We start from the raw sequence: 27,599 nt of genomic DNA, 5'->3' as shown, positions 1-27,599 counted from the left end.
TGGTTATCATCACCAGCGAAATGTCGCAGTACTCAAATTGTAAATGTTGTGCGTTTGCTCTCCAACACACTCGGGGTGCTGAAGTAGTAAACTAATTGGCACGTTTTGCTTACGTGACAAACTTTACTAATCGGTCGGCAGTGTCGGGTGGTGGCGGGTTTAAATTACGACACATTTATATTTAGGCGATCGATCGAACCCAACAAACACCTTGTATGTCATGTAGCGACGTCTAGCGGTCACACGAGGGCTCACGCCGTAGGGGATCTCCATTTCAAATCAAACATAAAATCCCACCAGTGGCGCTGCAACTTCGTCATGATGTACAATGTGAATACGACTACAGTCCTTCCCCAATCCACTGCTGGATGAAGACCTCCCACCCGAGGTCGCGTTGCTCGCGGGAGGAAGGGGGTGATTGACCATACTTCACCACGCTGGTCACACGGTGCGGGTTGGTCAATAAGGACAGGGGGGCAGGGAACCGGTGTTGGGGTCACTGCGCGGTGGAGTCCAAACAAAGACAAAGATCCCCCATATAGCCTGCAACAAACTGTTGGGGCAAGTGCTGTGATCGAGGGGGCCAGCAACCACGCCCGGCCGCCTTTGTCTCCCACCGCACCGGCTACTCGTTTGCCACGAGGCAGCCTTCAAACAATCCGCCAGATGTCGCCAGATAGGACGTGGAAGGTCGTTCGCGATGTCGTCATTTGGGAGCAGCAAACTGATGAAGAGGGGGGAGGAATCCCGCATCAACCTCCTCGTCGCTAGGGTCGAGTGATTAAATGTGATTAAATCAATCGACAGGTTGACGATCAATGGGCCCGACAAATGTTGACGAAACGAATCGTCAACGAAAACTTTTTTTGCGCAACCACCGCCAAATCCGATAATTGTCAAGCGTTTTGGGTTTTAAAACAAAAAAAATACATCGGCTCGAGGTTTGTCGTACGTCGACGTTAATCGATGTTGACTGGATGCATCTATAGGGGATGGGAGTACTACTACAACAACAATAACAACAACAACGCACGTCTCGGACTGTGACAACGAAACCGCGGCGAGCGTGGCGAGAAAGCCATAGAACGCGACGCGTGTCCCCAATGCAACACAACAACCACCACCACCAACACCACAACATCCACCAACACACACAAAGACACAAACACACGGACACACACAAAAACACACGCATGTCGCATGTCGCAGCCATCGCGAATTACGGGCCAACTCTTTCGGTTCCGCATCCTTCCCCAGAACGCAACGCACCACGGCAAACTCTTTAAAGCCCTCTCACTGCCTCGCTCACTCGGCAACACAAACTAACTCACCCGAGACACCCGTCCCGCTCACCTCGATCTGCTGTCACAACCAACAGAGGAGAAGGTGGAGGAGGAGGAAGAAGAGGGCTGTGAACGCGAGGCGCGGGGAACACCGAGAGGAGACAAACACCGCGGCACCGACGACGAGGAGGAGGAAGTCGTGCGGCGTTGCGCAAAGAACCCCTCAAGTGACGTGGCCACGGGTAACTTCCAGGAAGGGGGGGCTTGGAACTCTTTGGGCAGACACAGAGGCAAGGCTGTGTGTGTGTGAGGTGTGGGGGGGGGAGTCTTGTCCGAGGGCTGTGTCACGCCACCTCTGTGAGTGTCAGCAGTCGTGCGTTACTTGACGAGGCATCCGTCGACCGTGCCCCGCGTCGTTCTCTCGTTCTTTGCTCGTTGGCCACTTCGTTTCCCCAAGCTCGTCGGACCGGTCGCGTTCACTCGTTCCGTGTTGTTCGCGTCGCCCCCTGCGATGTGTCGGATTTAGTTGAACCGAGTCGTTGCGGACATGGACGTTTCGGAGGAGGAGGAGGACACCGCGTGCGCGATCGAGGGTGTTCCAGGCACCGGCCCCCTTAACGGCGACGTGAAGAGAAGCCTCGCCAAGTATTTTGAAATCAAGAGGAAATCTGGCGGAGGGGAGTGCACCGTCGAGGAGAAAGACGGAACCGTCGTGGTCAGGTTCAACAGCAGAACAGGTAAGGAAGGCAGGAGGAGGAGGTGATGTCCAAAGCGCAGGTGGCGAGATGTTAACTACCTCGCCCGGTATGCAGGAGGGCATGGGTTCGATCTCGACCCTGATGCCTGCTGCTGTATATTTGGAGTTTGCGTGTCTCTCTCTCATCATCATCACGGTGGCTAGAAGATGTTAACTACCTCGCCAGGTATGCAGGAGGGCATGGGTTCGATCTCGACCCTGATGCCTGCTGCTGTATATTTGGAGTTTGCGTGTCTCTCTCTCATCATCATCACGGTGGCTAGAAGATGTTAACTACCTCGCTAGGTATGCAGGAGGGCATGGGTTCGATCTCGACCCTGACGCCTGCTGCTGTATATTTGGAGTTTCCGTGTCTCTCATCATCATCACGGTGGTTAGGAGATGTTAACTACCTCGCCTGATCTGCAGGAGGTCGTGGGTTCGATCTCGACCCTGACGCCTGCTGCTGTATATTTGGAGTTTGCGTGTTTCTCTCTCATCATCATTCCGGTGGCTAGGAGATGTTAACTACCTCGCCTGGTGTACAGGAGGTCGTGGGTTCGATCTCGACCCTGACGCCTGCTGCTGTATATTTGGAGTTTGCGTGTTTCTCTCTCATCATCATTACGGTGGCTAGGAGATGTTAACTACCTCGCCTGGTCTACAGGAGGTCGTGGGTTCGATCTCGACCCTGACGCCTGCTGCTGTATATTTGGAGTTTGCGTGCCTCTCTCTCATCATCATCATCACGGTGGCTAGGAGATGTTAACTACCTCGCCTGGTCTACAGGAGGTCGTGGGTTCGATCTCGACCCTGACGCCTGCTGCTGTATATTTGGAGTTTGCGTGCCTCTCTCTCATCATCATCATCACGGTGGCTAGGAGATGTTAACTACCTCGCCTGGTATGCAGGAGGTCGTGAGTTCGATCTCGACCCTGACGCCTGCTGTATATTTGGAGTTTGCTGCTGTATATTTGGAGTTCGCGTGTCTCTCCCTCTCCAGGTGGTCGCGTGGATTTTTTTCTCCGGGTCCTCCGGGTTTCCACTCCACATTTAGAAACACGCGTTTGGAGTTTTTGGCTGCTATTATATTTCCACATGATAAGCCACTTCGTTGAGATATTATTTGTCATAGCCAGGTCGCTTCTGAAAAAGAGCGTTATAGGTCAGCGTGCCTTACCTGGTAAACTCATTTTTTAACACTGTAGTTTAGTTTAATCGGTTAGTTTCGTGTGTGATAAGATCACGCCTTCGTACCAGCGCTTTGGAGGGGAAAGGTCACACGTAGACAACCCCCGCCGGCAGTACTGTGGGTTCTTGAACGCATCTGTGCGGAAATTATTATGTAAAAGCGTTATCCCCTCTTGTTATTTATGGGCTGTCTCCGGGTAACTCCGGTTTCTTCCCACACGAGACAAAAGCACTGAAAATGGCCAAATTAATAATTGGTGAAACCTTTCCTCTTGGAGCTAAATCTCTAAAATAGCTTTTTCATGAGTCAATCCATGTTGTGTTGGATGAGTGAATACATTGTGTTTATGTATGTACACACACAATGTATATATATATACACACACATCTCAAAAGTGCTGTAACATCGAATTGAACGTCAACAAGTTTGTGTATTTTTCATGATGTACGTGTACTGATGAGCTCTCCACCAAAATGTCAGGGATTTTTAGTGAGATACTTCCTGTTTCTGCTGCGTTGTTTCATCGACCTGAGTGGGATATCTGAAGTCGAAATACACGGTGTTATTATATACTGTATTTGGTTGTACGGTACCGGTATTGTTTTTCATGGTTCTGGACGACATTTAGGGGATTTCCGACTGTGGTGACCAAGCAGGTTTTTTTGTGTCTCTGTCGAGTTGATCAATGCGCCCTCTGGCGGTGGAAGCCCTCTAATGTCGCGGGGTTGGTAACTGAGAGCGTTTATGTCTCTCTGCTTTCCCAAAACGACTACCAAAATACACTCCACCAGTCAAAAGTGTCTCCCTGGTCCAATGAGCATTGGGATGATGTTCATCTCTGTTTGCAGCCCTGAGATAGTGTATGTATGTCCCACTTCTTTCGCACCGTACTTAGCCAATCGTTCTCATTCGAAGGTTGCGAAGTCAGGACAACCCAAACACAACAGTGCGGAAATTCCCATTTCCCTTGGCAAATTCTATTGACTTCAGTGTCCCAAATTCCAGGATGCAAATGACTCGCACCAATAAAAATTGTGTAACCTCATCGAAAAGAGATCACAGTAGAAACGTCGAGTTCACTCCTAGACGTCGTGCTGTCTTCAGCTTTTAAAGTAAAAAATTTTGCTAATTTTTGGCAATCGATGCACCATCTGTTAGGATGCAGTGCTGTAGGTATCATCCGTGTTATTTCATGATTTAAACATATTTTTATATCAAATAATGTATTACTGTATATCACTTGTTTCGTATTAAAATTGTATAGGTCCTTAGGGAAGACAACAGGAAACCACCTCAACTATCTATCCTTCCATAGGGCTCATGAACCATGTTATTGGAGTGTGATATGAGATTAATATTGGCGCATGGGGTCAGGATGGGGATGGAGGAGCTTGAGCCTGTGATCATTCCTTCGGGTAAGAACTTAAAATGTGTGTCTTGTCTTGGTTCTTTCGGAAAAGTCCCGTAGAAGGGAAATAATAAAATAATAAAAATGTCACATACTAAAATACAATTCTCTTTTTATTATTTCCCTTCTACGTGACTTACCGAAATAACCAAGAAGATGAATCCCTGCAGTCACGAAAGCTTTAAATCGAAATGTGTCTTGGTCTGTATTTTTGTTTTTCAGTGCGAGACTGTGTTCTGCAACGGAACCCGCACACTATCGACCTGCCTGGGTTTGGCACGACGCAGTTGACACTCCAGCCCTATTGTCAAGTGCCACCAGTCCCTCCTCCAGTGAGCTGCACACTTCAACCACATATGTCATATTGACTGACAATCTAGAGCGAGATGGACAGCTGTAACGTTGCATCTCGTTTGTCGCAGTGGAATTCATTTATCTATTTTCAAGTGGAGACTAAATGTGATCGAGATGCGAGGAGGCCAGAAGGTGGTATTACAGGAGAGAACATGGGCTCTTGAATCCATCTTGGGAAGACCTTTGAGCGTTACTCCACTGTACTTGTGATTTTTTTATAGATAAATCTGGTTTCCTCCCACAAGCAAAACAATCATAAGTGAATTGGGCAAATATATCAAAACAGGATCCTCCTGGTAAAGTTAGGTTTTTTTGAGTAAATACAAATTATATAGTTACTTTAAGATGTTTTCTTGTTCATGTTTTTGTTTTTTGTTTGTTGCGGTTGCACCCGATTCAAGAGCTGAATGGCTCACAGGGCTATACCTAATGAATCAACTTTGAACTTTGATATCATTACTTGGTTGATACCCTGGTCTGTATTATGCCAATGCAATGCACCATGTGTATATCAATTGTTACACATACATATGGATTTTAGAACTATACAGGTACAAGGAAGACACATCATCCATATGCATGATTGAAAAGAACAATGCAATGATGCATTTTACCTGATATGGCATATGGATCACAAACATTTGCATTAACTAAAAATGGAAAGTTTGCAAATAATGGAAAGTATTCACAGAAGCATGGAGAGGTGTAATATTTAAATTACACATGCATTCGAGAACATACACAAGTTAGAGGCATTATGTTTATCTTCATGCATCAGTGAATAGAGCACAATTAAGATTATACAATTATTAGAATAAGCATGCTGATAATTACACTGATTTCCTTATTTACTTACGAGAGTTATGGTGACTGACAGTCTTATGAACAGATAGACAGAAAGTTGGAGTGCTTATGGAAAGCTAAACTCAAGCATCAAACGTCACATACTAATGTGCCTAAAGAAAGTTTTAGTTCATTGTGTACTACCCGCTATTGTTAACGGATCAGAAACATGGTCATCGCCAATGAAAATGGATCAAAATCTTAAAAAGTGTGCAACAAAGCATGGAAAGACGATTAATGCTTGGAATTACAATACGAGATATAAAGGGAAACGCATGGATTAGAAAACATGTGTAGTTCGAAGTCATTCAAAATATACAGTTTAAATTGAGTGGGCTTGGGCAGGGTAACATCGCAAGAGGAGATGATCGCATTGGTGAAGAATGACAATGGCAGCCAAGGAAGGAAAAGCATCCAGGAGGGTGTCCGGGGAGATGCTGAGATGAAATCAGGTCTTGAGCTGATACTGAGGGGTTTATTACATTCAGGATCATGAGAGATGGTGGCGATTTGAGGCTTCAATCAAGCAGTGGATACACTATGGCTGTTGACTGATATAAAATTTGTTTTATCTCAACAGCAATCAGAGTCAAGTTCAACAACAGATGCAAATGGTTTGTGTACATTATTACATAAATACAGTTGCCGTATTGTACTCTATTATTTTAAGTTTGCTTTTCCAGTGTCCACATCCTTTAAAAATATATATATTACATTAACATGTCTTCATGATCATGTGCTATAATGTGTTATACAGTGTCTTGAAATGCAGTTTGATTTTGATTTTTGCTTATATTGTAGAATTAAGATGTGAAAATCTTGATTCATCTACATTTGAAGGGGAAGGGGTAGTTGTGTGTGTTGCTGGCGAGTTTGGAGATGAATACCTGAAGCTATACGCAGAGAATGTCACAAAAGAGACAGTTGATGTCTACCCCCTGACCAAAACCAAAATCTGGCTGGACTGCAGCCAGGAAGGTAAGCACTGTTCACCATCATGACCCTGGTGTGTCTACAACCAGACTTTCGTAGAGGAAATGCCTAATTTCACATACACAATACCTCCAATGCAGCTTATGTGTAATTTTTTTGTATATGTTTGTTACATTATTGCCAATGGCATATTATAACAATAATCTAAGAAACCGATGAAAAAAAACAATGTCTTTCATTGTAACCAATTAGAGGTTACATTGTTTATTCAATAAACCCTTTGTAATACTTCTGTTATTGGGTTATTAATTTACTGTTTTCAATGTTTTCAACATTACGTTTTTATCAACAGCTGTACAGAAGATGCAGGCAGTTAAAGAGCATGCCATTGGGGGAAAAAAGGTGCAAATCTCTGTCTACTCATCTGCGGGGATAGATGCGATTATTGACAAGCGGCGGCTGATTCTGACAGGATTTCCAACAACCATCCAAATGGAAATGATCAACTTATATGTGGCATCCATCACCGATGCTGAAGTCTGTGATATAGAATACCTGAAGGGTGGGGAAGTAGCTGTAGTCACCTTCATAAACCCAATAGGTAAGCTGAGTATGCAAAAAATGTACTGCTTTTTCATCATTGTTCTCATCGTAATTAGCAGGACTGAAAATGTATTGTTTTCAAAGTTTACGTCAGTTTCCAAAGTATTACATTGGAAAACATCGGGTTGGAATGGTGGAGCAGTGGTTTGCGCACTGAACTAAGAATTGGATGCCTTGAGTTTGGTTCTTGGCCACGGCTAATTGTGGCGAGTGATATCTGAACCGGGCCTGGTTCCCCTTCAACAACTCGCACTTAAGTATGGCCAAACAACCCAAATAAACCCACACAGCACAGGGTGACCTTCATGCAGCATTGGATGGATTGACACGAGGCTGTAACTTTATTTAAACAATTTTTAAAACATGTTTGTTAACTTACACATAAATGTTGTGAATGATGGATTTATGTTTTAAAAGGTAGGGTTTAATCTGAGATTTTGAAATCAATGGACATTTACTAAACATAAAAAGTGGATCACTGTAAATAAAAATGTCCTTTGAGTCGTACATCTATTATGATTATAAATACTCCTCACTAATGTATGTATTTTTGATTTAAAGCTTTCGTGACTGCAGGGATTCATATTCTTGGTTCTTTCGGTAAAGTCACGTAGAAGGGAAATAATAAAAAATATAAAACAATTAAATTATCACGACGTTTTGACTGCAACACAAGCAATCAGCATCAGGTGTGATATCCACAGCAAGAAAATTTGAAAAAAAAACGCCAATTTTTTCAAATTTTCTTGCTGTGGATTTCACACCTGATGATGATGGCTTGTGTTGCAGTCGAAACGTCGTGATAATTTAATTGGTTTATATTTTTATTTTATTATTTCCCTTCTACGTGACTTTACCAAAAGAACCAAGAATATAATGTATGTATGTTGAACTTATTTTGCACCATACGTAGCCAACCATGCTAATCGGTTGTATTTCTAATGTATTTCTGTCATGTATGTCAGACTGGAAATCAGCATTGAGGATGTGTGCCAAGAGGCCATTGGTTCAGGCCAAAATCACGGCGACAATGCTCGAGGCGTCGAACTGTCTGCTGGTGGAGGCTTCGAACGGGAGCCTGTGTGAAGACCTTCTTACTTTGTATTTTGAGAACTCAGCTAAGAGTGGCGGCGGCCCCCTCACCGAGGTTAATTTGGAAAACAGCAAAACAACTGCTTACCTCTCATTCTTCGAACCAGCAGGTGAGAGCAGAACATTCCAGATGCCTACATTGTGAACTTGATCTTATTACAATAGTGAACTCTATTGCAGTCGTTTGGAAATCATTCGACTGCTGATTAAACATATCAGGTTTACTTTGCACAAAGCTCTTTGTAAGGTGTATTCTAAATCTTTATACTTTTTATATTACATTTTACTGGATCATGGGCCGCATTTGATTTCAATCACAAACTTACGCAGACTTGCACAACGTTGAATTTAATTTTAAATAATGTTTTCTAAATTTCGATTTAAAGCTTTCGTGACTGCAGGGATTCATCTTCTTGGTTCTTTCGGTAAAGTCACGTAGAAGGGAAATAATACAATAATAAAAATAAAACATAATAAAATAATTATCACGACGTTTCGGCCACAACGGAAGCAGCCGTCCTCAGGTGAAGAACAGGTCTGTCGGAAAGACAGCGTCTGAATGGTCACCACCAGGCTTGGCAGCGTATATTTAATGTTTTTCTACTCGATAAAAAATGCTCTCATATCAAAATTATGACGGGAACTGTTAATTATAATAAAACATTGTTTGTTTTGCAGTGGCTCAGGAAGTTGTGTCAAGAAAACACAAATTAAATGAAGCAGAACTGAAGGTCTATCCCTACTATCATGCATTAGCTTCGACTCTTGGAAAACAAATTCGAACAGCAAAGCCTGAACCATTTGACCTTGTAGTTGATTCTGAGATTATTCAGTTTATTTCAAAACATAGTTCTTCAATGGATCAGCTGAAATATATTCTAAAGAAAGCAAACACTTCATTTTCTCTTGGCTCAAATGGTACAATTACTTTGACATCCAAACTGGACGAATGCGCAGTCAATTTTCAGAGCCTCGCTTCAAAGTGGCAGCAAACTGCAAAAATATGTTTTCTAAAATTCTGTGAAATGTATTCGAAGACAGTTTTGCCCTGCTCTAAAGCTGCATGGGAAAGGGTTAAACAAGAAGTCTCAAATCATGATAATGTGCTGGTTGATTATGACTCTCAACAAGCACATATAATTGTTTCTGGAAGAAATCAGGATGTGCAAGATGTTTGCAAACACACGAAGCCCATTGTAAAGAAAGTTCAGGATGACCTCTTAAAGGAGAGTCAGATTATCAGTGATCGCATATCACTAGAAAGTCCAGACAAATATAATTTAATCCAGATGCTGGAAATTGAAGCAGATCTTCGTGCCAAGTTTAAAGAATCAGAATTAACATTTGATGAAAAATCATATTCCTTGACAGTCAAAGGCATGCCACAAGATTGCCAGAAAATTAAGGATGAAATATCCAAACATCTGAAGGGTATATCAAGCAAAGAAGTTAAAATGTCGAGTAATATTGTAATGTTTTTGAAAATGTTAGGCCGGGATATTTTAAATACAAATTTATTTTCTAATAGGATTCATGCAAAAATACAATTAAAAAATAACAATTCAATCTCCATAACTGCTTTTGCTAATCAGTTAGGAAAAGCAGAATCCTTTATAGAGGAAACATTTACAGAGGAATCGTTTCCCATTCCAGAAGAGTCCATGCATGCAATGCGAGGTAGGGAGTGGACTGATTTGCTCAGTAATCTCGAAGAAAATAAGGTTGATAGCATTTTGCAAGTGTTTATCAACAAAAGCCTAGATGATGCTGGTTTGTGCACGAAAGTAAATGTTGCAGGTTTTGGCAATGCTGTGTATCAGACATGCCAAGAACTTGATGACTTCTGTGAAAAACACTTAAGAATTACTAAGCAAATTCCTATAAAGTCAAAAAATATATTAAAATATTTGCAAGAATATGAAAAAATATTTGAAGATCAAACACTGTTGAACAAGAATGTCAAAACGTTGAGTGAATCTTTGCTTGAAGTCAGTGGACACCCTGATGATGTTGACAAAATAAAAAACTTATTTGAAAAAAAAAGTTCTGAAATTGTATTAAAGTCAGTTAAATGTAACAAACCAGGTGCAGCCAAGTATATGCGAGAAAACGAAAGTGTTATCAAAAGTATTGCAGAAGGAAACCAGAAGTGCATGGTCTTGATTGATGTTATAGGTGCTGCTGCTTCTCGTCAGGTTGGGATGCAGCTGAAATGCCAGGAGGTTTTATCTGCCAACCTTACCATCTCGATATACAAAGGAGATATCTTAAAAAGTCAGGCTGATATCATCATTAATGCCGCTGATACAAAAATGTGCTTCAAAAGTGGCTTTGGAAAAGTCCTTTCAGAAGCAGCAGGCCCAGACACGTCAAGATCTTGTGCTCAGTACATTCGGGACAATGGAGAACCACAACCTGGTGAAGCTGTCATATCTGTGCCAGGCAAGCTGCCTTGCAAAAGTGTAGCTCATGTTATTTGTCAACTTTTTGAGAAATGTAATGGAAATGTTGACATGTCCAAGGTTATTCAGCTGAAGCAAGGGCTCAAAAAGGCCCTGAAGCTAGTGGGAACACGTGGGCACCAATCTGCTGCAATGCCAGGCCTCGTGTTTCAGAACAGTGGATATCCGTTAGAAGTTTGCGCCAAAGCACTGATAGATGCTGTTGCTGAATTTGGCCAAGTCAATGATCCTGGAAATTGTCTGACTGATGTCTTCTTTATTGATTTGAACGATAATGTAGTCCATGCTCTAGTAAATGCACTTTTGTCAAATGTAGGCAAAGCTCCAAAAGCAACTCCACAAACAGGATTAACATTTTCATTGCCAGCCTTTGTTAAAATCCAAAGTTCTACAGCAGCACCAACCTCTCCAACCTGCATGATCACAAAAGAAGGCCTTAATATCTCCTTGGTTATTGGCAGCATTGAAAATGAAAATGTAAGTATAATATTACATTTGTTAATTCTATTTACAGTATTTTTTTTATCGAATGCCCAAATGTGATGAATCATTCCTGCTTAATATAACATGTATATTTTGTATGCAAGAAATACGTTCAGTCAATTAAATAACATTGTTTATTTGTGTGTTCTATTCATTTAAATCTAGTTGTTTAGCTCTCATTTATTTAATTATATTTTTTTATGTTATTACAGTCCGATGTCATCATAAACACAACCTCGGCAAACATGAAGATGGATTCTGGAGGGGTGTCCAGTGCCATTTTCCGTAAGGCCGGCCCAACACTGCAGACTCTCGTTGACACTGAGATCCAGGGCCAGTCGATTGGTTCTGGGAAGATTGTGAAGACGGATGTGACGGGCCTCAATCTCCAATGCAAGGCGTTGTACCACACCACCCTGGGTTCCTGGGACAATGGGAATCATTTAAGAAAATGCATGAAACGTAGCCTGGAGATGGCCCATCGCGATGGGGTTTCTTCCATCTCCTTCCCAGCCCTTGGCACAGGAAATCTCAAATACTCGCCCTTGATGGTTTCAAGTTTCATGTTTGAAGAAGTTATCAACTTCAGTCAGAATCACCAGGGCACAACACTGAAGGACATCCGATTTGTGATATTCTCCAAAGATCAGCTCGTCATTTCAGTAAGTCTGGCACTGAGGGCCTTATAAATGGGCAGGTCTGCAAGGACCATGAACAAGTACTGGATGGTTTGTTCAAAAGTCTAAAACTAATGGTATTTTTTTTCTAAAAGATGCTAACACACAAGAATGTGTCATGACCACTGCCAAAAGGTTGCTTGATATTAAACATGAAATAACACAAGTAACAATAATACGATTTTAATACTACCACCGGGACAACAGGAAAATCCCAACATTTTGGCTGATTAGCCTTTGTCAGGAAGTATTGAGGTTATGGGGAATCTTAAATAGTGTTGGGAGGTGATGTTAATTAATGTGTGATGGCAGATGATGGATTCACTGGGGATATTATGTATGTGATTGAAGTTTAAAGTAAATAGTTATATGATGCTAAATATTAATTGGTTGTTTTGGTCTTTCTGTAGGATTTTCAGGCTGAGCTGGCTCAACGACTCTTAGGTACGTGTATCGTACTATTAAAACGAATCCTTGCCTTGAGTTTTGTGCCTGACTGCTGACAGGGCTCCTCTCCACCACAACAATAACTATATTGTTAGTGGCTGCAGGCTGTTGATACCGAAAACTACGTGTGTCACTCTCTACACGGGATTTTCCATGTAACAAATAAATGTTGAATCGACTTGAAAAGTTCAGGAAGACGTATCGTAGAGAGAGCGTGATACCCAAGAGGTGGAGGCAACTCATTCATAAGACTGACGCGGTTAATTTAAAATTGCTCCAACTTTTCAGTAATCTTTTCGCTAGAATAAATCATCGAGTATATTAATTTACCCTCACAATACATATTGCCTTGGCATTTTATTACGTAAAAAAGCAGATTACTTTTAGCGCTCTGACTACAGGATGCTGAAAAGATTATATTAAAATCACGGCTGTTTTTTTATTTTCTGTTGCAGAGTAGTTATATTAAAATATGAAATAATAGACTTAATCCCTCTGTCAATCCATTACTGGCTGAAGGCCTATCAACTTTGGCCATATCTTCTTGGTTCTTTCGGTAAAGTCACGTAGAATGGAAATAATAAAGTAATAAAAATAAAACAATAAAATAATTCTCACGACGTTTCGGCCACAACGCAAGTAGTACTAATCGCATATCTGCATTTCCCATAAATATGCTAAATTCCTCTTGATATGCAAATTATTTTGTCAAGGCGCCCTTCCCCCCTCCATCCCAGCTTAAATAGTCGCTCCAAGCCTGGAGTGTGTCATTCAGACCTGTTCTCCACCTGAGGACGGCTGCTTGCGTTGTGGCCGAAACGTCGTGAGAATTATTAATAAATGTTATTCAATTATTTAATTAATTCCATTCTACGTGACTTTACCGAAAGAACCAAGAAGATGAATCCCTGCAGTCACGAAAGCTTTAAATCTAAATTTAACTTTGGCCATACTTCACCACGCTGGTCAGTGGAGGTTGGTAAAATGGGGCACTATGACTGATTCCAGATATAAATGTTGGTTTTGGCCAGGAATCAAACTCAGGTCACCAGGTTGATAGTGCAGTGCACAAACTATAGTGCCACCTCTCCAACCTTATTACAATGCGTTCATGAAAATCGAACTATAACGTTCCTGTATTTTAAATGTTCCTGATATTCTTCAACACATGGAATTGTTTTTCTACTCTAATGACATTCATGTTTTTCTTTTTACAGTTATTGTGGAATTCTACCAGTTATGTTGTTCAATAATGAGGAAAATAACCTGTGGTTTTGTAATTTGCTTTGTGCAGGCAAGACATCTATTCCACCAACATTAAATATCACATCAAAAGCAGTGCAGAGAGCTATTGGAAACATCTCAGTGGAGGTGGTGGATGGAGACATCACCAAAGAGAAAGTAGATGCTATTGTAAACTCCACGAACACAACGTTAGACCTTGATTCAGGTCAGTATAATGAACACATTTGATAACATCTGCAGAACACAAGCTGACAGATGTTTGCTTCTAAATACAACACCCAACATTTTGGACAATGGCGGCACCAAAGCAAATTCATCCACTTACAGTTGATGCTGCTCAGGGGCTAAAGAACCTGGACATCAATATATAACATTTGTTGCTCTTCCAAATATCAGTTTCGTGTCTCTGCAACATGAATAAAGTAACAAATTTTAGTCATAACAACGAACATTTAGTAAACTAAATTGACCTTCTCAAGACACGCTATTCATAATTGGGTTTTGAGTTAGATCAGGTTAGCATAAAGCCAATTTGTGTTGTACTCAACCCTCCACCTGACACAGACAATCAAATCAAGTTGTACCATAAACAAAATGTGTCGATTAATATTGTGTTCAGCCAACAGGTATGATCAACACAAAATGTGTCTTTTTGATACAATATTCCACTGAAAATGACACCCAGTATCATCATGCTACCCCCAAAGCAGACACATGTTGAATACTTGTTATTGTTTTACCGCTCAATGTTTTGCATTGGCACCACCGTAATTATGGCACCTTACTTATAATTACATACTGTTTGTGTTAGTACAGCATGAAAGCATGATGTTTTTGCAATATTCTTTTGCAGGTGTGTCAAAGGCCATCTTGGCAGCAGCTGGACCCACAGTTGTGTCGGAGCTTGCTATCTTTGGTAAGATATCTGTGATATACAAAGAAGAAGAAAAATTGTAACATGCTATTTTAAACAGTATGATGATGATTGCTTATGTTGCAATCGAAACGTCGTGAGAAATAGAAACATGTTTTGTTTAGCCATATTTTTTCTCTTTTTACGCAAATTTATCTTCCTACATTTTTCACAAATAAATTATCATCCTATGCACAGGAGCGCAGCCTGCCGATGGTGTTGTGACCACCTCAGCAGGGAGTCTGAACTGTCAGAAAATTGTGCATATGGTTGGACAAACAGACTTTGCCAAGATGACCAACTCTATACTCAAAGTCCTGGATGAGTGTAGCAAGTTGAATTTCAACTCCGTTTCTTTCCCTGCACTCAGCACAGGTACATTGCCTCTTTTTATAAATCTTTCTCTCCGTTTGTTCTTTGATTACTGTCTACTCCCTTGTCACCATTTACCATATTTAATTAATTGTTGTTTGCTTTCTCCGTATTATTTATATAATCTCCATTGCTTTTTACTTGTCTGTGTCATCTTATAATTTCTCACATAATACATATGCGTATATAGTATCAACGTTTCTGAGTGCTCGATTGTTTTTCCTCAATGTTATCATCTGTTTATTTTTTTATTAAACTCTGTGAAGGCAAAGGAGGGATCAAGCCAGGGCCTGTGGCTGATACAATCCTGGAGGCGTTTGAGAAGTTTTCCTCGCAAAATCCACAGTCAAATGTGTCTCACATCCGCATCATGGTTCTTCAGCCTGCCATAAAGACTGCCTTTACCCAAGCCTTAATACATTTCCAGCCAGGTGGCAAAGTAAGCAACATTTAACTCATAATGATACTGATTGCATGGGTAATATTGGAATTTATCATTTTTGAGCGAAATTCATATACATGTTTTTCATGTTTTTACAAGTTTAATGAATGTGATTTGCTACTCTTGGTCGTGATGTGCACCTCTTAAATGACTTGCACCCCTTAAATAATTTGTCCATTGTAAGGGAACTTAGTACAGTATATATGCATGCTGGGATATGCAATATTGACTTTACATTACTTTTTGTTTGCTTGCAGAAGGTGCAGCCACCTCAGACATCAACTATTGCAGAAGATTATATCCGTAAGTCAGAATTTGGTTTCCTTGCCGCATTGTTTTTTTCTGGCATGAAACCATTCCGGGCATGTGTTCTTGATGTTGTGGAACATGTTGAGAGCGAGTGCCAGTTGTGACTCCTCACCCTGCTGTGTGTGGATCTGCAGGGCAATATGGTCTGAAGCTGCATGGTGCCACTGTGGAGGCAGTGAGCGGTGACATCACGAAGGAGACCACAGATGTTATCGTTAACTCCACCACAAACGCTCTTGTCTTCACATCCGGTATATATGTCATCTTTGTTATGTTTTCTTCTTTCGAATGCGTTCCAACTAAGGTTGAAAGTGTTAATGCATTGGCTGTCTCCACCTTTTTGTCTGCAACATGGGGTCACGGTAACTATTGTAATGATAAACCAATGTAATTGATATTTTAAATTAAGTTGTGTTATAAGGGACTTTTGCGATACGAACACGGCAAATTGATTCAAGGGTTATCCAAAACTTGACGATAACAAGTAAACCCGTAAAAACAAAGTTTTTCACTATAAATCCTTTATATGCGTGGCGGCTAGAGTCCTCTCGTCCTCTGGCTTGAGATGGCTGCCACCTATGGGTCAGATGATTGTCTGCCACCATTAAGCAATTGGTAATTAAATATTTAATTTGTTTTCCCTAAACAGTGTAAAATTTTTGAATTTTTTTCACGAACTTAATTGTCACACACAACGAGTCTGTGTGGAAAATGTCAGCTCGATTGGATCACGGGAAGTGGGTTAAAAACGAGCGAAAGATTTGCACGGTCCTAAGCAAGCAAGCGAATTTAATATAAAGGATTTAAAAATATATTCGCCTGTGGAGGACGCGGGGATCGATCCCGCGACCTTTGGCATGCGAGGGCGCTACCAACTGCGCTACTCCGCCACGGCCTGTGGAGGGGTTACGCTCTGGGCTCTTACACTGTGACGTTCAGCCAAAGCCATGAATGAGTTCTATTTGAATATATGTAAAATAAAAAAATTTTGCCTAAAAAGTGTAAAATTTTGGGAATTTTTTTTCATCAACATTAATTGTCTCGCACAACGAGTCTGTGTGGAAAATGTCAGCTCGATTGGATCACGGGAAGTGGGTTAAAAAACGACCGAAAGATGTGCACGGTCGTAAGCAAGCACGCAAGCAAGCACGCAAGCAAGCAAGCGAACTTAATATAAAGGATTTCAAAATACCAGCGATTGTGGATAAAGCCTTTTTAGCTAAGCTGATGATGTTACATGCAATCTGCACGCTCTCCACCCCATGACGAGGTGATCGCGTGATGCTCTGCTACTTGTGTAGTAGGTTCCAGGAGACTTGGACGATGTAGTTGGAGGCACACTTATTTATGAACCACAATGTACATAACAGGCCGAGATGTACAACACTCGAAGGGGTATCGGCCCCTTCACCTGTCTAACAGGGAGATCACACAATCTATGTCACGGCTAGCCTACTCCTAGGTCCTCCACTACAGGGCTAGGGGAGGCTAGCTAACCCAGCTCTGGTTAAGCTGGGATTACAGCACCCTGAGTCCCCAGACCGGCTCTTACAAGAGCATCGGCTCTGGGCTCTTGGGGCCACGCCACTGGCTTGCCCTGGTCGGTCCTGAGAAGGTCAGCGATCCAGGGGAGTCCCAGGGCCTATCTAGCAGGTCTTCTTGCTTCTCTGGTTAAGGCTGAACACTGAAACCCCGAGCCCTCCGGCTCACCGCCTTATATAGCAACTCCCCCACTGAGGGGTGGGGCCGTGGGGGATCCCAGCGCCGTGTCAGCCCCCCAGGCTCAACGGTGCGGACGTGGATGTAAGCACCTCTCGGCGCACGGGCATAACCACGCCCAGTGTGTTTGTTTGCCCTCCGTAACACCTCTACACTTGGAAGGGAAAGTGATTATCGATCATTAAATACTTTGATTATCAAAAATGAAATATTTTCTAGGACAAACTCTTGTTGGAAAGCATTACAGAATATAATTGTTAGCCTTATTTTAATTAAAACAAATGTATTGGTTTGTATTAATAGTCATGGATATGACCAACACATTTATTATGAAAATAAATACAGCAGTAAACAAATTGTCGTGTAACAGTGAACAGACATATTAACACAGTACTTATCATGAATAGCATCATTAGTATGCAACCACTCTAATAGTGTAGCCATTGGTTTATAAAAGGGAAACTTGGAGGCCTGCTGTACATTTGCGGTGTTGAGACGCTTCTTATTGTGCCTGTGATATGTTTACCCAGGTGTTTCTGGAGCAATTCTGAAAGCAGCAGGACAGGTTGTCGTGGATGAATGCACCACACTCGGTGAGTTAAACCTATGAAATCATGACATAACAGAATTGACCCTCTTAAGTAATATTTTACATGTTGATAAATCCATGTTGCAGAATTATGAATGTATGTCATTGTCCAATAATGTGTACATGTACATCCCTTTTGTCAATTCACTGATATATTGAGGCTTCACCATGAAGTGTGGGTTGTTGAGGTTATTTAAGGATACTTCACTACACTGATCAGTGTGGGTTGGTGAAGGTGTGTGGCATACAGGTCGGGAATATAAGCTGGGTTTAACAATGGATTTTGTTGCATTAATGATGCAGCACTCATTGATGTACTCAGGTAACCAGCCACTCACCTTCTTATCACTCTTCTATTGCTTCTACCATGGCTACTATTCCCATGAAATCCACTCATTGATTCCTCCACCCTTGTTTAGGACTCTTGTATAGCAAGTTGACTATTTTATCTCATCAGTACTGTTCAACGACAATACTGCAGGATAAAACACTTAATTTCTCGAATTTGAACCCCGCTCTCTCCCCATTGTCCATTTCACCAAGTTCTTAGAACCGTGTTCAATTCAAGAAAAGTATTGAGGCTTCAGTATTCCACCTTCATTAGTACTGTTTGTTTCTTACCCATTGGGCCTGTGCTCAGAAACTATGTTTGAATATAATCCTAGTGCTCTCCAAGCTCTAACCTGATTAGCTTCTTGTCTGATAAAGTAATGCAAAAATACGTCATTGTCACACACTGGCTGAGCCTGGTTCTGACGCCCTGCAGGCCCTCAGCCAGGTGATGGGGTGGTGGTCACCAGCGGCGGAGCGCTGAGCTGCAAACACATCGTCCACATGGTGGGGCAAACCAATCCAGCCAGCATAAAGTCCTCTGTGCTCAAAGTGCTGCGTGAGTGCGAGATGAAGAAAGTCACCTCCGTGTCCTTCCCTGCCACAGGAACAGGTAGCTCTCCTGTACATTCACGTGGTCTGAGTGGTTTTTTTACATGAGATCAGAGCACTGAGCTGGTACCGCTATGATCTCGGGTTCGAATCCAGGCAGCTGCCTGCGAATTAACTTGTTTTTATGTGTGGTGAGTTGATGGGCTCGACCCAGTCACTAATGGCTGTTCAAAAAAAATGTAAAATTGGTTCTCCAATTAATTTGTACCAAATTACTTCTCTGAGAATAACAAATATTATTTTGACTATCATGTGACAAATGTTTACTCGCAGTGGTGAAGGTAGAGAAATCCTGCCCTCTCTAACGTGTTGAAGTGAGCACTTTAAAGGATATCAAGAGTAATTATGCTATTACTAGCCTTTTGCCCGTCCAAGGACTGGCGTATTGCAGTAAATCTGAAACTTGCAAGCGAAAATCAGACCGCGACGTGATATTCATTGCATCAATTTGTCTGCAATATGTAAGGCCGCGGTGACACAGACCTATTTCATTTAAACGTTATAATCCCTTGTTCATCAGGTCGTCCTTTTTACTTCTATGTCTCAATAGCGTTATGGAGATCGCGTGATGACGTGAGGGTTCTGCCTTTGTAGTGAGGGTTGCGAGTTGACGCCGAGGAGGGGGGAGGAGGCGCCTCGCCCCCCCATGTGGAGTGACGTCAGCCGCTAATTATTATTAATGGAGGGGTATCCATTTGGAGGACGTCACCTGCTCATGAATATTAATGAGGGGGGCTGGTCGATGTGGAGTGACGTCACGAGCATTAAGGACAAACATTCCTGGGTGATTATAGTAGGTATTGCTTCTCCAGACTGTTCTCAAATACAAAGAGGTTGACTGTTCTGCGACAGATTGAAATGGAAACTTTGTCTCATGATGTGATGCTGATTGCATAATTTTGATGTATTTTATGAACATTTTTATTTTCCTTTCGTGTCCTTTATTGTACAGTAATTAGCCTGGCTCTTACCTGGTCTTACTTTAAAATAAACCTGAATAATATTACTGATGATGTAAAATAATTTCTCACATACTTGAAAAAATATTTGGGTGGATGCATCCCATCCATTCACCAATAAGATCATTTATCCTTCAATGACTCTATAAGAGGGAAATATGCTTTTTTTGTTTACAAGAGCAGGCCAATATTGCTAGTTTAAAATAGAGATTTTTCTTAGAATAAGAATAAGCTGAAAAAAATATTTTAAATGTTTCTCTCGTTGAACTACAAGCTTCCAAAGCCATATACATATTTAGTTGGGTGATAATTTGTATTTGATGACTAAAAAGTCCATGATAATATTTTGTCCAAGCTAAGATGCAGTTTGAATAACCTTTGCCTCTATGGGACGTCTTGCAAAACATTCAAAAGTTGCACGTACAAAATTCTTTGGCACGTATCATGAGGGGTACTGCAAGATCCAACCATATCCATCCAGTGGTCACCAAGCTGCATTTTCTTCCGGTTGCCGAACTTAATACTTTATAAGGTCACACTCATTATCCACAAAGAGCTTGCCACAAATGAACCGCAATACCTTGCTGATCTCGTCAAGGAGCATAAACCATCATGCAAACTCCAGTCATCCACGAAGCAGCTTTTGACATTCCATTAAACAAAGACGATCACTGCACCGCGCTTTCAGATGCACTTCTGCAGCCGTCTGGAACGCTCTTCTTTCCAAAATTAGGAAGCCACTGGAGCTATGCACTTTTAAGATTAAATTGAAAACTGATTTATTTCAAACTGTTTTTTGTGTTTAGTCTGTTGTCCTCATCCTACACATGCGATTAGCATGGTTAGCTACGTACGATGTGAAAGAAGTTCAACGTACCTACATACATAACTATAATATATTTCCAAAATGTCCATGTTCAGACGTTACTGAAAATCATTATTTTATTTCTACTGGATTATTGTTCACAATCAGAACGCTTTTGTCTTTGTATTACAGGTGCTGGGAGCGTGCCTGCTGCGGTGGTGGCTGATGCTATGATGGAGGGCATTGAGGAGCACATCAGGGTTCACACATTGACGAGCCCCCTCAAGCACATCCGCTTCGTCATCTTCCAACCTGAGATGCTGAAAGATTTCCAGCAGGCCCTCATTAATACGTCCCAAATGACAGGTGCTGTCTCTGGTTTATATCGTTTTCTGCAGTAGTGCATACCAGTTAAGCTTGTGGATTTGAGGATGTGGCTGGGGGCTCAAGGGACTAATACCACATTAAAGCACTGAGCCAGAACTGTTGGGATTCTGGGCAGCAACTTATTATTAACTGGTTCATGTTCATGAGTAAATTGTATCAGTCTAGTGACTAATGACTCCACAGAAAACACCCTCATTTTAATCTGGATTTTTCATTTAACGTGGCTTATTCCACCTGTGTGGATTACACATTTCAGAGTGTTAGCCAAGCAATGAAGATTATTTTTAGGGCAGATAAAAGGTGTTCCCCTAGTATGATGAGGAGTGCTGTTGAATTTACTTAAATAGCATTTCTCTGACATCATCCTCTGGGCTCTGTCATCTATTCACTATAAGTGTGCAGAATGGAAGTAATTTATTTTCATAACATGACACTAAGAATCATGGATGAAGGTCTCCCCAAGCAGCCACCATCTTTCATGATCCTGTGATGTAATAAGCCACCAAGTATCATCATATTATATTCTTTGGTTCTTTCGGTAAAGTCACGGAGATATAAAAATAATACGTGACTTAAAGGTAGCAGCAAGAAAGAAGCAAAGAATATGAATTCCTGCAGCCACGAAAGTTTTAAAAAGTCAATATATCATATTAGCTAATTTGATTTCTCAAATCACCTCAGTGAATATATTGACGTATTCCATTCTTTCGCTGGTCATTCTTCATGACCACCCATCATCCCTTACAGTACTCCTTAAGCCCACTTTTGTTAACAGTTTTAATTATGTCTTTAACCTGCCTATGTTCACTAATGTGTTTTTCTTTCCTTCTCTCAAACTGAAATCTAAGCGTGGATTTTTTACGCAATTTTTTTTTGTATCCATTTTCGTTAATAATAACGTTTCTTAACAATATCATAGCGGATAGTATGCACTGATGTAAAACTTTATTCTTCAGGCACATTGCAATGTACTTTTCATTGTCGAGATGTACATGAAGCAAATGCCAAAATTAAAATTAAAAGGGGGAGTCAGAATAGGTGATACACATGGTAATGATAAAACATTTAATTGGGAAATACTGTCATGGGCAGGGAGGCAGGGACAGCAAACAAGTGAGATTAACTCCTGGTCGTTGTGTCAACTCATCCCTTCATATCACCTGACTCAACGAAAACTGAAGTGATTGAGCCATATATGGCGTGAATCATCCTTGTTATAGGAATGCGGATGTTTCACAACTGGCTCAGGGCAGTAAATGTCAAACACTTACTTGAGCGAAGAACTACTCTGATTCTTTAAATTCGTGTTTAATCATAACATTCACAAGTAATTTGTTTTCAAATTTAATTTACAGTGAGCAGTACTGGAACTGGAACGAACACTCCTTCACCGCAGCCTCCTCAAGCTGCACATCCTAAACCTCCACTTCCACCAAAGAAAACTCCGCAAATAAAGTCTTCATATAACAATGAGGCGGTTACAATAGACGTCTATGGAAAGCTCCAAAAGGATGTTGACGATTTTTGCAAACAGACGGAGGGATTGCTTGATAGAAACTGCATGGCCTACAGATTTAACATTGATTGTGTGGAATCCTTGGACACACAGGAATTGAACAAACTGGAGACAATTGAAAAGACGTGTGATGTAAGGGTCTCAATTAAGACTTCTCACATCTTTATTGAGGGGCTGAATAACGACGTTTGTAAAGCTATCGTTGATGTGACTCAAGTGGTCAATGAATTGAAGATAAACTTGGCAAAGGAAATTTTTGAACAAAACTACGGTAGGTCTTCTGGAGTTCATTTATATTTTCCCTGCATCAAATTCTGATATGTTATATTCTGAAATATTTTGTAGATGCAGAGCACAGTACTCAGGACACACTATTTGTATGTTAAATACATATTTTATCAGACATATATTTGATCTCTTCAAAGGATAAAAGTGTTTACTATGAACTCACTTTTAAATGTAATGACGTGAGAAAACGATTATTTCAGTTCCCAAACCAGAATTGCCTGCTGATTGGGCACCAATGAAAGGAACCGAATTCCTGAAAGTTACCTTGAGCGTGCAGTCACCAGAATATCAACAAGTTCAGGCTAACTTCATGAAATCGGTGAAACACTTAAAGATAATTAAGGTAAGCACCAACCAAATGAGCACATGTATTCACATTCTTGGTTCTTTCGGTAAAGTCACGTAGAAGGGAGATAATAAAATAATATAAATATATAACAATAAAAATTCTCACGACGTTTCGACTGCAACACAAGCAATCATCATCAGGTGTGAAATCCACAGCAAGAAAATGTATTCACAATTAAGTTAGGCACGTAAACATTCACCCCTGTCACCACAACAATACAATTGTTGTGATTTGGGGTTACAATGCGATTTAATAATCAATTCGATCCCCGTTCCTACCGAATCCAGCGTGCGTGCACATGCAGCCGGGGAGAGGGGATGGAATCCTGGTATACCACTCCATGGATAGGTATTAGATATCTGCTGCCCTAGGGGATTCACAATCATGACAGGCTCACTCGGCACGTGTATGTTATTTAATTTTTTGGTTCTCTTTGGGTACATTCTCTCCCCCCCTTCCCTCATTTTCCCCTCCCCTAAAACCACATTCCTGAATGTGTCCCGTAAGTGGTTAGGGCAGTGGGCCCAACCACCTTCCCTTTCCCCTGCCCCGTGGGCACCTGGCCTTGGGATTGTCGTCCGCGGAATATCTGTACCCCTCTCTTTCCGTCGCTCATGCTTTGTACCGAGCTCTTATTTAATCAAAATCGGTCATTTAAAAAAAGTCTACTTGAGAATTGGAAAGCAGCAACAGGAACACTTTGTTCCCTGTAGCCTCTGATATTCCATTCTCAGCTCGGACTATTATCAGATGACTCGAATTGGCTGACAGGTTCAACTGGAGTGCACCTTCTACATAAGACATGAGTGACTTGATTTTTTAAGACATTTACTTTTAGATTTGTTTTCAGTACGATGAAAGCCAACCAAACGACTCTGTTCCCCTTACATATATATAACTGTATAAACAACCCCTACGTCTCCTGATGACGAGGAAAGTTAAGTATAGGGAATAGCATGTGGTGTTTTGTGTTAAGAGGCTTATGGTTATAAGTTTTAAAGTATTTATTTTATCACCATTTTATATCTAAGAATTATTGAGGCATCATTTTATGTTTACATAAACATTTTTTGAACATGTCTGCTAACTTTGACCCGCTTCTTGGATGATGTCCACAGTTATCTTATCCAGCAGCTACCCCCTGTTTCATATTACTAAGGGCAGAGTTGATTTCTTTAAGTTTGAGATTTGGGACTCCCCCCTCCTATCAGGATCCAGGAGGTGGAGCCTGCTCAGATTGCCTAAGTAAGCGACAACAATAGTAGGATTGACGAGGAAAGAGCTCCTGGGATGGGGCGAACTGAGTATTTGGCTACCATACATTGCCACATGATAAGCCACTTTGTTGAGCTATAATTTGTGATTAGGTCGCTTCTGAAAAAGAGCTTAATAGCTCAGTGGACCTTACCTGGTAAAATGAAAAATAGTAAAAAAAAAATGTTTTGATGTGGGGTTGAGAATATTAAATTAGTACTGCAAATTGTTTGAAATTCGTGAAGAGGGCCCCTAATCGACATCACGAAGTTTTGATTAGGTTTTTTTAATCTAAAATGTTTTTATAATATCTTTCCATCGCAGATTGAACGAATTCAAAACCTCAGACTTTACAATGCCTACCAGGCCATGAAGACGTCCATTGAGAACAGTAACAAAGGGCAAGGAACATGTGAGAAGAACCTGTTCCATGGTACACAGGTGGATTCCATCGACAACATTTCTTCTTTTGGATTCAATCGCAGCTTTGCTGGCAGGAATGGTATGCATGGATATTCTAACCAACCAGCCTTTACAAAAGTATATATTTTAACTCCAAAATCATGTTTTCATAACTTTAAGTTTTACAATGCATGATTCATTGTGGACATAAATCTGTATTTAAATGAAGGGTCACGTTTCATCAAATTTCTTTCCACAGCGACAGCATATGGTGTAGGGACGTACTTTGCACTGAACTCTTCATATTCGTCAAGTGACACGTACTCCAAACCCGATGCCAATGGAACCAAATACATGTACCAGGCCCGTGTTCTCACTGGGTGTTACTGCGCAGGGAACCTCGGCATGAAGGAGCCCCCACTGAAAAACCTACAGAATAAGACGGAACGCTTTGACTGTGTAGTAGACAATCCCTCCGCACCATCCATATTCGTCATCTTCAATGACAACCTGGCTTACCCAGAGTACCTAATTTCATTTTCTAAATAAAACATAATTAATGTTCCATTATGATGCACACATTCTACTGTTTTGTGCTCATATCAAACAAACTTACTTCTTATGTCCATTTGTGCAATATCTCCTGCATCCTCCATTTCCTTACCCCAGCTGCCACTGAAACATTCATCCACACTTTCATCACATCCTGACTCGACGATTGCAATTCTCTCCTCTACAGCCTCCCCAAATCTCTCATTTTTGAACTCCAGATGATCCAAAGTGCCACCGCCAAAAAAGTAAACGAGACCATGTCACCCCTATACTCATATCACTCGACTAGCTCTGATCAGTTTCAAAATCATAATCTTTAAGATCCTGCATGGATTCGATCCTTCCTACTTTTCTCATCTCACCATACACCTCTCCATGCACTTAACTCCAAAAACCAAGGCTATCTTCTGCTCTCATTGTCCAGTTGTGCTTTCCACCAGCCACCTGTGTTGTCAACTCCTTGCCTTGTTCAATACTAGTTCTGGGCCATCCAATTATTGAAGTAAAGTACTGTCATTTATTTCTACCGATTATAAGTTTTATTTCTCGACTCATCGGATAACATTAAAATAGTTTGGGGCAAAAGTAGCATATGTGATGACATCCTCTACATTATCAGGCACGTCATACTTAGGCATGGCTTGTAAGGGTTTTCCCAGCTAAGGGAGGCAGGGTATAGGAGAAGCCACACATTTTAAAGTGGCCCGAGTAACTGACCACAACAAAGCGGTCAATTAACATTTTCAGTCCAGCTCTACTCCAGCTAGATCTTTTATCTTCTAAATATGCCCAGTTTCTGTACAATATCTTGAGATGCAATTGTATTTAGATTATATCTAAATCTAAATTATATAATACAGCATCTTTAGCTCGAAGTGCATGTACATTCAGTACTTTATAAACCCAAAATTGTACTGAAAACTGATTGCCGTTTTTAAATACTGTAATTACAATCTAACCACTGCAATGCAGTAGTGTTGTTTTGATCAAAAATTCTACAGAAATAACTTAATGTTTTAATTAGATATGTCAATATATTAATTGCAAACATACATTTGTAATTTAATATGATAATTGGATAAAGGCAATATTTTACTGTTTACAACCATGTTTGCATTGATCTATTTTGTTCTACGAAAGCAATGCCATCAAATACCAATTTACATTTTGCTAAACGTATTACTATTATGCCATGATAGTATATCATTTTGGATTAATCTATTGCTTGGATATCAACGCACAAAATTTATGAAATAAATTAAGCAAATTTTGTTATATTTCATAGGAATTAAGCCATTTTAATACATATGCATTGTTATCAATTTATGGTCATTAAACAGACAAAAGTCTCTAAACCCTAGACAGTAACGACTGTGTAATATGGAACTAGTGGTATATTGGGCATGTGGATGGCTGTCAAATTTGCATACACCATATTTTTGCTCACCCTACTGCTCAACTTTCTTAACAACTGATAAGTTCCACATCACACACACTTACGCCACACAGCTTGCACAAAGACAAGTTTGTCCTGATTTCTAACACGTGACATGGCTGACCTCCCCTGTCTTGAGTCATATAAACTTTATACAGAAGGTTCACGTGGGACAATAAACAGGGTGCAAGTTATAAAATAAGAACATTCAAATAATCAAAGTACAGTAATTTTGTCTCTGGGAAATCAAATACTGTATATTTTTTTATGACGCAGATTCTGCTTAAAAGTTCTTTAAATATCTACATTATTTACATATTTACTGAACTGCTATGCTAGGCATTCTGCATTTGCTGCTGGAGAAACCGGTTTTATAATGGTGTTTTTAAAATTTAATATCGTCGATTACACAGTTTATTGAAAAAGATGTACCGTACATTGGTGTCCTGGACATCACGACTTTAAATGATAACACTCATAATATTCTGTAATATTTTTCTTGTACATTATGGTTAAAACTATTAGGCGCAATAATTGTATTAAAGTTATACTGGTGTGGTATGATTACATTGTGCAGTGTGTTTATATGGTAATGTAATGAAGTACAT

General features: G+C 40.7%; 1 protein-coding gene across 1 annotated transcript; it reads left to right on the top strand.

Annotated features, from left to right (window-relative positions):
* Positions 1-1,332: 1,332 nt before the first annotated feature.
* On the top strand, positions 1,333-27,555 carry LOC144727233 (protein mono-ADP-ribosyltransferase PARP14-like; the record flags this gene model as incomplete). Its single annotated transcript, XM_078605912.1, is given in 24 exon segments — positions 1,333-1,428; positions 1,430-1,525; positions 1,810-2,020; positions 4,842-4,951; positions 6,397-6,430; positions 6,618-6,794; positions 7,102-7,350; positions 8,318-8,554; positions 9,123-11,383; positions 11,602-12,051; positions 12,477-12,510; positions 13,808-13,963; positions 14,612-14,674; positions 14,870-15,046; positions 15,310-15,482; positions 15,743-15,788; positions 15,929-16,045; positions 18,044-18,106; positions 18,869-19,045; positions 21,001-21,174; positions 22,551-22,982; positions 23,200-23,342; positions 24,927-25,104; positions 25,264-27,555. Coding segments are annotated over 24 exon segments (6,144 nt in total), but the record flags the coding sequence as incomplete, so codon positions are not given.
* Positions 27,556-27,599: the final 44 nt, after the last annotated feature.

Source organism: Lampetra planeri, chromosome 2 (assembly GCF_965212315.1).
Source record: "Lampetra planeri chromosome 2, kcLamPlan1.2.h2, whole genome shotgun sequence".
Lineage (NCBI taxonomy): Eukaryota > Metazoa > Chordata > Hyperoartia > Petromyzontiformes > Petromyzontidae > Lampetra > Lampetra planeri.
The sequence above is the reverse complement of the archived record's forward strand: the minus strand, read 5'-3'. Positions and strand labels throughout refer to the sequence as shown.